General features: G+C 42.4%; 1 protein-coding gene and 1 pseudogene across 2 annotated transcripts in view; both read left to right on the top strand.

Moving 5' to 3' along the window:
* The first annotated feature begins 155 nt into the window (after window positions 1–155).
* Window positions 156–16,924, top strand: part of LOC306875261 (aldehyde oxidase 3-like) — a 31,972-nt pseudogene continuing 15,203 nt past the window's right edge. Inside the window, exons 1-5 of the transcript in view lie at window positions 156–209; window positions 515–789; window positions 13,529–13,581; window positions 13,933–14,029; window positions 16,767–16,869. The product of the transcript in view is annotated as an aldehyde oxidase 3-like (transcript). The remainder of the gene's footprint in view (window positions 210–514; window positions 790–13,528; window positions 13,582–13,932; window positions 14,030–16,766; window positions 16,870–16,924) is intronic.
* Window positions 10,776–11,942, top strand: LOC306874793 (hatching enzyme 1.2-like; the record flags this gene model as incomplete). The annotated part of the gene is made up of 5 exons (XM_079425043.1): window positions 10,776–10,844; window positions 10,926–11,004; window positions 11,119–11,259; window positions 11,343–11,460; window positions 11,552–11,942. 5 exons carry the CDS (start codon window positions 10,776–10,778, stop codon window positions 11,940–11,942), a joined length of 798 nt encoding a protein of 265 aa, XP_079281169.1.

Raw genomic sequence — 16,924 nt, forward strand, 5'->3', positions numbered from 1 at the left:
GAAAAACCCATTGCATGCATATCTTCTTTACACATTCCTGCATTACAAAGACTGTAACGTGATGTGAGTCAGTCAGTCAGTCGCTCATTCAGCTGATGGTCAGTAAACCAGGAGCATCTCCATCAACAGAGCACTGCGATCCTTCTTAACTCATCATGTCATCTGTATCTGTGAACAGTGAGCTTGTCTTCTATATTAATGGCAAGAAGGTATGTTTACATTACAGATATTGGTTTTAAATTATGTTTTATATGATCTGTATATTTAAGGCACATACATTAAATTTGATCAATGTGTGCTTTGTCTTATCTGAAAATAGTACAATCTTTCTGACTTTTTGTCTCAATGGTTTTTTTTGGCTCATAATATTATTAATATTATCACTATAGTTTTAAGATTGCTTTAGTTCATAAATAAAAGTGTACACCACAGAAGGATCAGGCAGTTCCGGAGAAAGGGGACTTTGAGCCCGGTCCTGACCCAGGTAATAAACCTACACTGGCCTCTGCTATAGGTACTGCCTCTACGCCGTCCACCAGCGGAGCAGGAACAAATACTGCCTCCAGTGGGGGCCTACTTACAGCAGCTCCTTCACAATCACTCAATGGAGTCTCAGGTACCACATAATCCAGATCCCCATCATCTAATTCTCCCTCGGCCTCCAAAGACACCGGCGGCTCCACCACACTCCCAGAGAGATCAGGTGGTACTACCTCTCTTTGGGCTTGAGGCTTCAATGCAGCACGATGGATGTGCAGGACCTGACTCAGGTTACTTACCGGGGCCACGGTATACACCGAACTGCCAGTAGGCGGGGCTTTCACTACCTGATTTACCGTAGAACTCCACAAATCAAGGAGTTTGTGATGACCCCGGACCCCATAGTCTCGCATGTAGGCCAACTGGCCCTCACTCAATGGTTGTTCCCTCACCCGCTGATCATGTCCCACTTTTCTACGGCCTGCCGCAACCTGCAGCCGTTCTCGAGCACCCTCAACGGCAACCTGTAGCCGTGCCTGATGCTCCTCAATCCACCTATGTACCTGACCCGCCACTGGCGTCTGTATCTGGCCTAGCAGGAAATCTATAGGCAACTTTGGCTCTTGCCCAAACATCAAGAAAAAGGGAGACTCCCCAGTGGCCTGGTGGGGAGTGGTATTATAACAAAACACCATGTGCGCCAGGCAAGATGCCTAGTCCCTCTTTCTATAAGTGGGTAGGGTTTGCAACAAATTGTGCAAGGTCCGATTGAACCTTTCACACTGACCGTTTCCGGCTGGATGGTAAGGGGAGCTGCGAGACCTACCCACCTTATAGAGGCTGCACAACTGCTGAATCAGGTTGGACTCAAAATTGCGGCCCTCACCCCATATTTAAAAAAAAACACTCCTCCACCAAGACCCGAGCCACAGTTCTGGCCTGCTGATCCCGGATAAGAACCGCCACAGTAAATTTGCTGAACACGTCAGTCATTACTAACACATTCTCCTGCCCCATCTGAGATGGCTCTAACACGGTAAAGTCAATGGCCACTATCTCGTTCGGGCAAGAGGCCAACAAATGCCCCATGTAGCTTCGAGCAACTGGTGCCACATCTTTAGCCTGTTGGCACCGCTCGCACTCCTGAACCCAACGGGCCACATCAGAGGACATACCCGGCCGGTAGCACCGCTGTCGTGCCAGCTCCAGGGTGCGCTCAACACCTTGATGTCCATGGTGCTGATGTAAGGATGTTAATACCTCCGGCTGCAAGGCTACCGGCACTATTAACTGAAGCACCATTTCCCCTCCGTCAGGACAGAAGGCCCTGCGATACCCTCTTACTCTACTAACCGGTCCCATTGCCGCATGAGCATAATCACCGGCTTCTGCAAGAGTCGCCGCTCTCGCAGTTTTGGGTATTGCCCTTGTCGCCAAAACTGCAGGGCTTCCCCTATAACTGGGTCTGCATCCTGTAAGGCAATAGTCAGATGCTGAATTACTCGGCAAAGCCTGTACCGCACTCGATGTAATCGCCTGCCCCATATCTGTAACCGCTACTCGCTTTAGCAACTCTGGCACAATCGCCCCTAGCAAATCACTACCGTCAATCTGTTGCCCTACGGCATTCTGCCGCGACAATGTATCCGCATTTTGATTAGATCTACCTGCCCGATACTGAATCTCAAAGTCAAAGGCAGCCAATTCAGCAGCCCACCTCTGCTCCAAAGCCCCCAGCTTAGCCGTGGCCAGATGACTTGACGGGTTATTATCTGTACGTACAAGGCACTTGTGCCCTAGCAGATATTCCTAAACTTTTTCGGTCATGGCCCATTTAAGGGCCAAGAACTCAAGGCGCATAGAGCTATACGTGGCAGTATTACGCTCTGACGGCCGAAGGCTACTTTAAAGTCTGAAACACATCCTCACATTGTGAAGACCACGTTGCGGCCAGTTCTGGACCACGCTTACCAATTTTACCTCGAGTTAGTTCAGCCACTATTTTGTGTAGTGGGGCCGCCAACCTGGCGAATCCCTCCACAAAACGCCTATAGTAACTTACGAACCCCAGGAAGGTTCGCAGTTCAGCCACGGTCTCAGGGCGAGGCCACTGTGCGACAGCCTCAATTTTACTAGGGTCCGTCGTCACTCCCTGACCCGAGATTGCATGCCCTTGATACCTTACCTTTTCTCGAAAAAACGCACATTTGCCCAGCTTTACTTTAAGACCCTCAGCTCCCAAACGACCCAGCACCATCCTCAGTCTTTGCAGATGTTGCTGCACAGACGAGGAAAACACGATAATATCGTCGAGATACAACAAGACGGACTGGTGCCGCTGGTCGCCAAAGAGGCGCTCCATCAACCGTTGGAACATACTTGGCGCATTGCACAGACCAAAGGGCAGCCGATTCCACTCGAATAGCCCAAAGGGTGTACAAAAGGCGGTCTTGGGATGGTCGGATTCTGAGACAGGGACTTGATTGTACCCACTGGCCAGATCTAAAGTGGAGAACCAGTGAGCCCCTGTCAATGAATCCAATGAATCCTTACTCATCTTAGAGTTAAGCCGACAGTAGTCTACACACATGCGCAGACTACCGTCCTTCTTCTTTACTAATACGACTGGAGACGCATATGGGCTACAGCTCTCCCAGATAATCTGCGCTTCCAGTAGCTGGCCAATGTGGGTCTTTACCAACTCGTAATCTGATGGTGGGATGCTTCTATAACGCTGTCGCACCGGAATGTTGTCGGTTAAAGGGATATCGTGGGACAGGAGGTTGGATCACCCCAAGTCCCCGTCATGTTTCGAGAACACACTTTGATACTCTCTAAGGAGAGCCCTAACCGGTTCTTGTTCTTCCACCGATAACCCTTCTAAATCGACCGACTTAATCTGCTCTGATATAGCAGAAGCGTCGCTGGAAGCTACCTGAGCGATCACTGATGGGACTACAGTCAGTCCAGCTGGTAGACCCACCAAATATACTTCCCGCAACCTACCTATGACTGCAGTGGGATAAAGCACTACATCCATGGTACCAACATTGACTACAGGAACTGAAAAAGTACCACCAGTTACCTGCACTAAGGAGGGTGAAGCTAATAATCCCGCAGGCAACCCAGTCTCTGGAGGCTCAAATAACACCGTTTTACCTGCAAGTGAAGATGAACGGGTTGCGATCACAAACTTCAAAGTGCCGCCTAAAATACGACACACGCAATACCCCCTTACCTTTGCATTACTACCATGATCTGAAGCGTGAATAACTTGTTGACAGTCTTGAAATGCATGAACAATTCTGGAATCCTGCGCCACAGATGGTAGCTCAAATAAAGTGGATCCGTGGCGACCAAACAGCTCCCCGTAACAGTGACTGAGCACTTCAATTCACGACTTCAATCCACAAACTGATCTCTCACCGTAACGTCGCCATTAGAAATGACATGTGGCGACTGACTCCTTACTTTCTCGAAAAAACTTAGCAAGGCCAGGGAGAACTCTAACAATGTTTCTCCCTCTTGTTGCCGCCGAGACAAAAATGTTTCCTTTAGTGCAATATTTGATTCTGCACAACCACATAGAAATAATTTTCTCTGGATCCTTTTTATCAGCACTTATTATATTTAATCTCGTCTCGAGCTTCTCCTTCAAGATGATCGTACAGGAAAAAGGCCTGTTCGGCAGAGGTCATATTACGAATACGCATACACGCTCGCGCTTCCTCAACCCACTCGTCAATACCCATACCCGACCTGCCATTAAAATTTGGACAGCGTCTGTCTCGCGGAATTAACACGGAGCGTTCGACCATGCCAGCACCCGTATAAGTTGAACCAGATGTAACAGGTCGTGCTTTATTAGTAGAAGCTGTGCCAGGATCAAGCTGCTCCGTCATTACCCGATCCTGCCGCAGTCTCTCGTTGTCTGCTCTTAGCTGGGTCACTAACTCCCTCATCTTGTAATTCGTTGTCCATGGTGTGCATAAGCGGATACTCACCCGATCAGAATCTCACTGCACAGTCACCTATATTCTGAAAAACAAAACGAAAAACACATACACAAAAAAAAAAAAAAGACTCCACCCAGACTCTGAATCTGAACAACAACCGCGACCCTGCTGACTACACCAAATGTGGCATTCTCTATTCGAAGGGGCGCAATACCTTATCACCTAGTAGCCCTCACACGCACTTCGCGACTTAACTGATCAAGCCACCACAAGGGGGCTGCCACACAGACACCGACCAAGCCACCCTGTTTTAGTGTGCAGGGAACACACCTTTCTCAATAAAGCAAAGCTCAAAAGTTCGATACGGTGAGTCAGGTATCAGGCGGAGTGGAGTCACAATTAATGAAAGCTTTATTTACAGTAATAAAACACACACTTTATTAATATATGGCATCAACTCAAAAGAAAATCAAATAAAACTATTCTAACGATACACAACAGCAACTCTTCATAATTCCGGGTGGCACACCTAGACAGGATGGAAACAGCAATCAGCAGTGCACACTCACACCACAGCACACCACACCTCCAGTGAACACAGCATTCAGGCAAAACCCTCCACCACACACAAAGGAAGGCTGCTCCTCCCCAATTGGCCACCCGGTTCTGATGAGAAATAAAGACAAAACAAAAAGAAATCAATAACTCAAACACGTAATCAGGTAAGAACAGCATGGCCAAAGCACATATTACAATACACATTTTAAACAAAAGTATTCGCCGTCTCAGTTCTTCCAAAATAGGCAAGCGGCCGCGTCCAGCCACCATGGCTACAACTCTAACAACTGGCTAAAACCAGACCATAACAACAACCTGATTACAATGAAAGAAACCATACCATAACACATTAGAATAAACCAAAAAGACCAAATACAGAAAACAATCTTCATTTAAGAACCAAACAAGAAACAAAATAAAATCAAAAAGGGACTGTGACAGAGAAAAAGCTGATTGTCTATTCGCTATAGACTTTAATTACCATTTTTCTCAGTTTCACTTTACTCACAACCCGTCACTGGAGTGGGGAGAATACCACAGCGCAGTCCAACTGATCCTGCGAGAGTTAAACATGGTCAATATTCTCAATTACAGAGAAAAGAAGTGCACCAGCACAAGGCAACGGCCGATTACTCCAACCGATCTGCCGGCTCAATTCAAACGCGATGTCATACGATCCCGAACAACGAGGTGATAATCCCGAGGCCGCGGCACAAGGCCTCAGTATGGAAGAACCACTTGCGGCCACTGGAATGGCCAACCATCAAGTTTCCAATCACAGTTGAAACAAACACCGAGATAGACACCAAGCGCACTGCAACACCGCACACGTTGGCTCACACCTATAATATAAAACACATACATTTTAACGAGCCAAATTCTAAAAACATCCTCGTAATAGATTTGACTTACCTCTAATGCGATTCACATAACCTAGACACGGTGGCGTTTAAATACATCTCCGTAAAGACCGCCATTGCTGCAGACATCCCATAAAGCTCCTCAGTCCACCCTTTAACAAAATGAACCCATGAAGCCAAATAAAACAAATCCTAAAATATAATCACTGCCAACAACTCCTACCTCCCAATGTTCACACACCTCGCCGGAAGTGAGTTGCCTCTCTCTCGCGGACGCAAAGCGGACACAGAACAGACGCACACACATAGCGCCCCTACGGCCACTTCTATATTGTGTTCAATTAACGTAATTACCAACACTCCTCCTTCTATTACGGGGTACGTCACAGGTATACCGTACTGCTACAATATGAAGGAGGAAACCATGGTGTTTGAGGCTCACAGTATGTCATTTCTATGCACAGAACTGTTATTATTTAACTATGCCAAGGTAAAGACAGTTTTTCATTCTATGGCACCTTTAAAACATGCGGCGGCAGCTTGGATCCACTCCTCTTTGTACGCTCTCTGCCTGAACCTGTCTGCCAAGATCTCAGCTTACTGTTGATAGTCCTCATCTCTGCAACAGATTCTGCGAATCCGACTAAATTGGGAAATAGGAAGAGAACGTTTCAAAGAAACAGGGTGATATGATGATCCATGTAAGAGCATATTACGATCGGTAGGTTTACGATACAGGCTAGTTACAAATCCAGTTTCCGTCAGAATCACATTAACATCTAAGAAATGTATTTGATCTAACTGAGCATCCATTGTAAATGTCAAAGCATCACTGATTCATGAATTAACTAATTCATGAAACTCTACAAGCTGAGATTCTGTGCCACTCCAAATGAAAAAGATGTCATCTATATAACGTTTCCACAAGACAATATATTTAATAAATGGATTAGATGCTTGATTGAATACAAACTGTTCTTCAAACAGCCCACAAAATAGGGATGCAAAATTTGGAGCCATTTTAGAGCCCATGCTAACTCCAGAAATCTGCAAAAAGAAATCAGATCCAAACAAAAATGAGTAAGCACAAATTTCATGAGATCAGTTAAACAAGCAGTATTTGGGACCTGATGAGCATGTTGATTTAAATAATATTCTGCTGCTTGTAAACCCCCTTCAAAAGGGACATTCGTATATAAAGCTTCAAAATCCATTGTGACTAAAAGCATGGAAGTCAAAGGCAATTGTGCCGCTTGAATAATCTCTTAAGTCCATTGTATCTCTAATGTAAGAAGATAAGAACAAATACAGGTTGCAGGAAAAAATCTATGAACGCAGAAATTTTAGAGCCAATGGCTGACACAATTTTTCTACCAGGAGGAACATCTTTATAGGCCTTATCAGCGGCGTAACTTTGGTTTGAAAAGTGGTGGGGACACCGCACAACTCGTTTTGCTATTTGTTTATTTAATAACCGAATTTACTTGGGGACTGAGTTCAGAGTTGGAAATGCACTTAATTTTCACTTAAAAGTACACATGCATCACATTCACAAATATGTCTATAAACATACGAATAAGCAAAACGTAACATTCACAATGTGAATGTTACGTTTTGCTTATCACAACACATCCAGGGTAGCTAATATCAATCAAAATACGCAAGATAAATATGGTGAACTTACCATTTCATGGTCAGCTCAACTGCAGCGTATTCATTAATTGCACAATTGTGTGTGTGTATTACGATTCATTCTACTTTGAATTACTTGCATATTTTCTAATCAACATTACGTCAAGAGTCAAGACAAGCCCACAAAATTTTCCTCATCCAATCAAATAATTTAACCAATCCTGAACTACGCAAAACCTTGTGTAAAACATGAGTGAAAGTTTATTTGTGTTTAAAATGGTTAAACTACCTTTATTAATTAAATAATTAAATAAATGAAATTGTTTTAACGAATCTTTTTTTTTATGACGTTTTTATAAAAGCTCTATTTTTTCCTCCCCCACCCCACATCACATGTAAAGGCTAGTTAACGGTAAATGTTGCTACCTATAGCATAAATGTTAAAACATCAACAAAATGTCCAAAAGAAAGTGCGGAAGTGATATAAGAAGCTTTTTAGTGAAGCAGCCACGCACAGTAAGTTACTTTGCTTAACACGAAAACATATTATATTTAACTTACGTGAATATAGACATACTGTCGCTAATCATGTTTTCTGGCGGCCACTGGAGCGCGCTGTGATTTAATACAAAACTGAATTAAAGGACTATGAACTAAAGACTTGTAGTTGTATACTTTTTGTTTTAATTGTGAAAATCCCAGTCATAACATAGAATTGTCCTGTTGCCTAAAAGTGCTTTTACTATTATTCAGCCTTCAATGATGGACAAATGCCAATATATTGCTTATAATGGCAAATGTAAACATTTAGATCCCAAAATGAATTATTTACTTCTTACATAACTTAATTTTTCCTATAACACTTAATCATGACTTGTAATAATAACCGTGACTTGTGAGTTTTTAACAATGCCTCAAGTGAACTCCCCTCGCTGCGTGGTTGAAGAAGAACCGTGGTCCACCTTCTAGTCATCACTTGATCACTTGATGACTACAGTGAGTGATGATTTGACTTGTGGACCAGATATATTGTCCAATTAATCTTCTCAAAAATCTCAAATAAAATATTTCAACCTTGAAACAGTATCCAAACAATACGAACATCGTAAAAAGAAAGGTACAGGATCTGTAGACTAATAGGGAAAGGAAACTACATATCCCATGACGCATATCGCGTATCTCGCGATAGTTTCACAACGAGACTTAACATTCATCTTTGAGGACGTTGAAAAGCGTCTGACCGGCGGAAAAATGTGTTAAATGAATGAATTAGATTATGAAGAGTGACGATTTGTAGATGGTGCTTTTCCTTTAATATATACCTTACGCAATCTATTTTTCAGTTACTTTTTAAAAGTGGTGGGGACAATATCGAGCCTGGTAAAAAGTGGTGGGGACATGTCCCACCCGTCCCACCCGTAAATTACGCCTATGGGCCTTATTAATTTTGGGCAGAGTATATAAGACAGGCGTTACTGGATGTTCAACCCACATAAAATCAAACTCAGCTTTAGTAAAACAGCCATGCTCTAACAGTTGTTTCAAAGAGTCATAAATTCATGTTTTGAATGAGGATACAGGATTGCAATTCAATTTCTCATAAAAAATAGTAACAGAAAGTTGTCTTTGTACCCTTTTCTTACATGATTTGTTGATTGCCCTGACACACTTTTTTTTCTTTTTTGTGGTCATGTGGGCAATCATGTGATTTAAATCTGATATCTCACTATTTTCTGGGATTTTATCGATAATGATAATTAGACAATATTTCGTTTTGGCGATATACAGGATAATGTCAAATCCCACATCGTTAAAACAACAATTACATTATTATCACAGACGATATCGCACACCCCTACTGAGAGATCAGTACGGGCTAAACTAGGTTGACACAAGTAAAGGCGTGAATTCACTGTTATTCTGCAAAATACAATGCAGTATGTGAAAAATGACTTAATACATACAAAACTCAGTGTACTTACCATAACTTTAATAATATAAAATCCGTCTGTAAATGATGTTTTGTCGCCCTTCAGCATCGGCTCCGCTCTCTCGCTTTCTCGCGCACAGGAATTTGAATTCACTACAGCAACGGTTTCTTTCAGGTGCATGTGCACACGCGTTTTTTTTGCTGCAAAGCTTGTTCGGCCAATACAGATTTTTCACTTCTGCTGGATAGATTGGCTGAGCACAATATAATTTGTTCGGTGAATGTATATTTTTTAATTTAACTTAAGACCTTTAGTTAAAATTACTACAATTTTTGGTTTGGGGAGAATTATTGGGAAGCAATTTGTTGAATCAATATTTATTTGTCAGTTCCCACAATTTTTCAAAATGTAAATTTTTTACAGTGTTCTGAGAAATTTCGTAATACTTCAGTCATTAATATTGCGTACTAGTACCCTACTATGACCTTTACTTTAGAATGACTTATACATTATGTATTATTCATATTAATTATGAACCTGTATACAGTGGTTCTTCGTATTTCTTAAGAAGGTATGAAAAAAAGAATAGTTACTGATTAGCTAATAGTAAACTACCACATTCGACTAAGCACTACCACTTACTAATTCATTAATCAGAGTTTCTCGTTGGTTACTAGTAGTTACTAGAGTGTTAATATTGCGTTACTCATGTGTTCTTGTGTAGTTATTCATTAATGATGGAACAATATTCTAAAGTGTTAGCCTGACTGTAATACAAAGCCTAGATCAAAAAATAACATTTTTATACCACTAAACCATAAGCTAATTTAGTTTAGATCAAGAAAATCTACACTGGACAGAAGGGTGACCATCTGAACAACAGCTATAGGCAAAGATGTGAATTTACCAATGAAGTTATAAGTATGACCAAATAACCATTTAGTCCAATTATTATAAATCATCCAAACAATTGACTAAAATAATTGGACTAGCTAACAAAATATACGGTTCCTCTGAAGTTTTGTTTTTCAATGCTAGAAGCTCTGTGGACCCTCTTCGTATGCTACTGTTTTGGGACACTAAGAAAACAAAAACTACAGCATGTCTACTTTAGTGTTAAACCCAATAAATAATATAAACTTAGGTTATAGTCTGTTTCTGGAAGGATTTGGACTAACAGGCGAGGTCAGAGTTTCCTCCCTTTAGTTACACACATTAGTTTCTGGACACTAAGACCCTACCCATAATCCTCCAGAAAACCCACCTACTCAGGTGAATATAAAGTCCAGGTCTGACAGCACAGAGACACTAAAGCTCAACACAGGAGCATCCTGAACATTTCTACACACTTAGACAACATGGACACAAGAGCCTCCTTCTCCATTCTGCTGCTGCTGTTTGGTGTCTCACAGGCATCTCCTCTTATGGTAAGATCCTGTCTAGTCCCTCCCTAAACAATCAAGGTTCCTCAGATAAGTCATTTTAAAAATCTCTCTTTCTGCCTCCAGGAGGAAAGGTTTGAAGGAGTGTTTGTGTCAGAGCCTGAACCTCTGGACATCACTACAAGGATTTTGGAGTCCAACAATGGTCAGGCACTTTGTATATTTCTCTAAAGCCAGAAGTGGGTCACATTTCCAAAAAGTGTTCAAAGATTATAAATAGCTTGTGTTATTTCACCAGTGTATTTCATTTTAAATGCAGGGTCTTCTGAAGTCCTGATCGAAGGAGACCTGGTGTTTCCCAAAACCAGAAATGCTCTCTACTGCTTTAACAACAACTGTTTCTGGAAGAAAAACTCTAACAACATAGTGGAGATCCCTTACATAGTGAGCGGTGAATTCTGTGAGTCAATCTCCTTCAATCATTGAATCTATCAATCATTCATTTAAATGTCATTTTAAAGCTTTGGACCCTTTTGTTTGCAGCTTATTATGACAGATCAGTGATTGTGAACGCCATGTCCACCTTTCACTCCAAAACCTGCATCCGTTTTGTGGCCAGATCAACTCAGACCGACTACATCAGTATTGAGAACAAAGATGGGTGAGAAAAATCATACCTTCTGGACCCTGTTTTACTAACAACATTAAATCAGACTGATATTGTCTAACATCTCTTATTTCTCTCCTCTCAGGTGCTACTCTTCTCTTGGCAGAACTGGTGGGAAACAGGTGGTCTCCCTCAACAGGTACGGCTGTGTGTATCACGGTATCGTTCAGCATGAGCTCAATCATGCCCTGGGCTTCTACCACGAGCAAACCAGGAGCGATCGTGACAAGTATGTCAAGATCAACTGGGAGAACATGTCTCCTGATATGGCCTACAACTTCCAGAAACAAAACACCAACAACCAAGACACTCCATATGACTACGGCTCCATCATGCACTATGGAAGAACAGCCTTCTCCATCCAGCCCGGGCTGGAAACCATCACTCCCATTCCTGATGGGACGGTGGAAATCGGACAGAGGCAGGGAATGTCCAACACTGACATCCTGAGGATCAACAAGCTGTATGGATGCTGAAGATGAGGCTTATGCAGACTACTTAATATAGTTTGTGTGTCTGTAGGTGAATAATGTAATAAGGTGATGTTCTTTCTGATGTTGTTGTATTTCTGAAATGTGTGGGGAAAATTAAACATTTAACAAATGTGAACCTTTTTGTGGATTGTCTTTACATCTAATAATTTATTCTGAGAGACTGAGAGCAGGAAGTGAATGAAGGAAACTCCTAAGCAATAAATAAATATATAACAATGGAGGAAAAACCCATTGCATGCATATCTTCTTTACACATTCCTGCATTTTAACCATGAAAGGCAAAACAAAGACTGTAATGTGATGTGAGTCAGTCAGTCAGTCGCTCATTCAGCTGATGGTCAGTAAACCAGGAGCATCTCCATCAACAGAGCACTGCGATCCTTCTTAACTCATCATGTCATCTGTATCTGTGAACAGTGAGCTTGTCTTCTATATTAATGGCAAGAAGATATGTTTACATTACAGATATTGGTTTTAAATTATGTTTTATATGATCTGTATATTTAAGGCACATACATTAAATTTGATCAATGTGTGCTTTGTCTTATCTGAAAATAGTACAATCTTTCTGACTTTTTGTCTCAATCGTTTTTTGTTTTTTTTGGCTCATATTATTAATATATCATTATAGTTTTAAGATTGCTTTAGTTCATAAATAAAAGTGTACAATATGAAATTAGTTTTTGACTTAATTTGCTAATATCACGAAAGAAGGAAAGCTGTGTTATAGATGGTATTTTTAGTACTTCTATTGAGATGAATATCAAAATGTTTAAAGGGATAGTTCACCAAAAATGAAAATGTTGTCATCATTTACTCACCCTCGTGTCGTTCCAAACCTGTATAAGTTTCTTATGTTGAACACAAAATGAGATATTTTGAAGAACTAAACAGTTTTTGGTCAGCACTGACTTCCATAGTAGTGAAATAAATACTATGGACGTTAATGGGGACCATCAATTATTTGATTACCATAATTCTTCATAATATCTTATGCTTATCATAAGAAAGAAACTCATACAGGTTTGGAATGACACGAGGGTAAATGTAAATGATGACACAATTTTCATTTTTGGGTGAAATATCCTTTTAGTGATCATTTTTTGTCTTCTCATAATCATAGTAAATAACCAAACTTGAAAATAACCAGGATCAAATGGCATGACTAAACATGCATGTCAGAATCATGGCACATGAGAGTCAGCTGGCTGCCAAACAAAATCATCTCTAGTATGATGCCATGAAAATGATTTTCTACACCTTAGACAGTCCATCATGTGTTTCTCCCTCCCACACACATACATACTATAACTATGACTGCTGTTTGTCTGTTGTAATATGTTTCTAATTTCCAGATTTCTCCCAGAATTCCACTCAAAACTAGTAACAAAATTGATAGTGCCATGAATTCACTGGTGTGTATGTGTGTGATAGATATGTTGGTCTCCAAATTCCAATCCTGTCACGTGGCACACACTGAAGGATGCTTGGCTTGATAGTTATCACAAAATTTGAGCAATGGCGGTCAGTTTATTTTATTTATTTTTTGTTGTTGTTTTTATGTAAAGACAGAAGAATGCTGATCCAGAAGAGATGTTACTGGCATACCTGCGAAGAAAAGGTAGTTTTTAGAGACAATTCTCTAAAAAAGAATGGTGTATCTTTAGTATATTTATTAGATATACTTAAATGTAATATATTTATAATATTTAGTATCTTTTTATATTTAAGTTATGCAGAGCCCCTAAAGAAAAAAATTATGGGAGGAAAAATTATATTTCTATGCTTATGTGTTTTCTTGCAAGAAACTTTGCGTTTGCGTTTGCTTGCAAAGCTTTTGCGTCAAACAAAAAAAATCACTAAATCATATATTTTTAAAAATATTTTCTTATTTTATATTTATTTCCCATCACCATGTCCCCTTAGAGGCTCCGTATCTTACAGAAAAAAAGTGTGTTGTTTTTGTATTCAGTGGGTCTTACAGGCACCAAGTACGGCTGTGGTGGAGGGGGGTGTGGGGCCTGTACTGTGATGGTCTCCAGATATGATCCTATCCAGGATACTGTGCTGTATCTTTCACTCATATCACAAATCTATCAGCATAAAAACTTGATGTGAAAAAAAAAACAAAGCAATGTTGATTACCAGTGTTTTTCTAAATCAAACCATACAGATGTCACTAAATATCTTTTTTATCATAACTTACACTCTAAACATTTTGGTAACACTTTACAATAAGGTTCGTTAGATAACATTAGTTAATAATATTAGTAAACGTGAACTATGAACAATACTTCTACAGCATTTATTAATCTTAATGTTAATTTCAGCATTTACTAATTCATTATTACAATTTGTTAACATTAGTTAATGCACTGTGAACTTGTAAGGGAACTGTTGTGTGTGTGTCATGTGTTCCTGCCTCTTGTGCCCATATTTGGTTTGTTTCCTGTCCTTGTCATGTCATTAGTAGTTTATTCTTGTCCAGCCGTGTCTGTTAATTTACCTGTGTATTTATAGGCTGTGTCCAAATTCAGGGTCTGCATCCTCCTTAGGATCCTTCCTACCCGGTTGAAGGAGGAGGGATCCTCCGACGTCCGCAAAACCCGGAAGTCGGTGTTTGTGAATTTGGACAGCCTACCCTTCTTTCAGTTCCCTCCCTTACCCGTTGCTCGTATCCTGTCGCCTAGCAACCGTGACAGCGCCAAGCAAGAAGCGGGAAAATGGACAAACAAAGAGTTATTCTCCTCATTTTAATTATTTTGGAAGAAATAAAGCAATTAAATAAATTAAATACTTTCTTTGCTCGTTGTCGGAGAGTTTTTTATATCAGACTACAAGACAGTCACATCCAGGTAAGCCATTATAGCCTATTTTTATTTGTTTTTAAGTATTCTACTAATTTCTCCTACAAATTCATTGAGCCGAAGCATAAACTTTAGCTTGTTTTGTCAGAGAAACTCCTCTCCCACTCCGCTACCGCTCGCTTCGTCCGCCATTACGCTCTGCCGAAAAGAATTATGGGATAGGTAGGACGGGAAAGGATCCACCACACCCATCCTTCCAATTCGGGGAAAAGGAGGACGTATTTGTGGGCCGCATTTGAAGGATCCTACGAATTTGGACAGCCTTCGTCGCGGCGCTGTGACGTAACATCCTTCAAATGAGTACTCCGAAGGATGCAGACCCTGAATTTGGACACAGCCATAGTCCTGTCTGTGTTGTGCCATTTTGTCTGGTCTACTTGATACTCCCCGGTGTTCCTGTCAGTGTCTGCCCTGCCTTGTCTTGTCCTGATGTCCAGTAAAGACTGTTTTTGAGTTACCTCCTTGTTTCCGTGTTTCCTGTGTCCTCCCTGCTGTGTGCACCGTGACAGAAGACCAGACCCGTACAGTAAGCGTCGTCCCTTCACTTTGTTTTGTTTTGTCCAAGTTTTTCTAGTGTTTTTTTGTTCCTGTCTTTTGTGTTTTGCCCGCCGTTCGCGGGAGATCACGCCGCGGTCCGTGGGGAAAGCCCACCCACTGTCCGCGGCTCCCCCAAGTCATACCGGCCGCTCACTCCAGCCTGCCGTTCGCGGGAGGTGAGGCCGCTGTCCGCGGTTCACCAAGCCCGCCGTTCGCGGGAGGTGAGGCCGCCGTCCGCGGATCATCGAGCCCGCCATTTGCGGGAGATGAGGCCGCCGTTCGCGGATCACCAAGCCCGCCGGTCGCTGGAGAGAAGGCTGCTGTTCCCTGGAGTCAATGCCCGCCGGATCGCCGCTGACTCAATGCCCGCCGGATCGCCGCTGACTCAATTCCCGCCGGATCGCCGCTGAGTCAAGCCCGCCGGATCGCCGCTGAGTCAAGCCCTCCGGATCGCCGCTGACTCATCCCCGCCGCTGGCGGGGTATCACGCCGCCGTCCACGGCTCCTTTTGTTGCTGTTTCGCAGGGAAGGCCAACCCGCCGTCTGCGGTCACTCGGCCCGTCGCCGGTGGTGGCTTCCTACAGCCCACCGGTCCCCGCCGTTGGGATGGTCAGTCGGCCGGCTGCCGCCGTGGCTGTCGTGGCAGCCGGCTGCCGCCGTATTGACCAGTGACCAAGGTCTTTTTAATAAATCCCATTTCATTTGGTTCCCGGGATCCTGATACCCCTGAGCTGCCCCATGGAAATTTTGGGGGGGGGTAGAAGGGTTCCGGTTGGAGTGGCCGGGCCGAGGAACGAGGCCATGGGCATGAGGACCACCTGCCATGGCTTCCTGAGTTACACCTCGGCCTGCGGCCTTCTGTTCCGCGCTGGAGGCCCCGTTCTGTGTATGTTTGTGTCTGTCCTGAGGGGCCTCCAGAGCGCCCACCCCCCCCTCCCCGATGGAACTGTTAAGGCTCGGGACGAGCCTTTCGGGAGGGGGGAGTAATGTAAGGGAACTGTTGTGTGTGTGTCATGTGTTCCTGCCTCTTGTGCCCATATTTGGTTTGTTTCCTGTCCTTGTCATGTCATTAGTAGTTTATTCTGGTCCAGCCGTGTCTTTTAATTTACCTGTATATTTATAGTTCTGTCTGTGTTGTGCCATTTTGTCTGGTCTACTCGTTACTCCCCGGTGTTCCTGTCAGAGTCTGCCCTGCCTTGTCTTGTCCTGATGTCCAGTAAAGACTGTTTTTGGGTTACCTCCTCGTTTCCGTGTTTCCTGTGTCCTCCCTGCTGTGTGCACCGTGACAGAACTAACATAAATAACATTAACAACTAACATTAACAAAGATTAATGTTATCGACATTTTAAATTAAAAAGTCATCAATAAATGTGGTTTTATAATCTTTAACCCGTTCTTCAGTCACTGGTCAGTAAATGCATGTCTACAGCCGATATGTTCTCTGCATGGTGCGGCCGTGGTGACCATCGAAGGCATTGGAAGCACCAAGACTAAACTACATCCTGTTCAGTTAAATGATTCTCTTTCACACACAAACTATAAATCATCTTTCAAAGTAG

This window comes from Barbus barbus (assembly GCF_936440315.1).
Source record: "Barbus barbus genome assembly, chromosome: 9".
Lineage (NCBI taxonomy): Eukaryota > Metazoa > Chordata > Actinopteri > Cypriniformes > Cyprinidae > Barbus > Barbus barbus.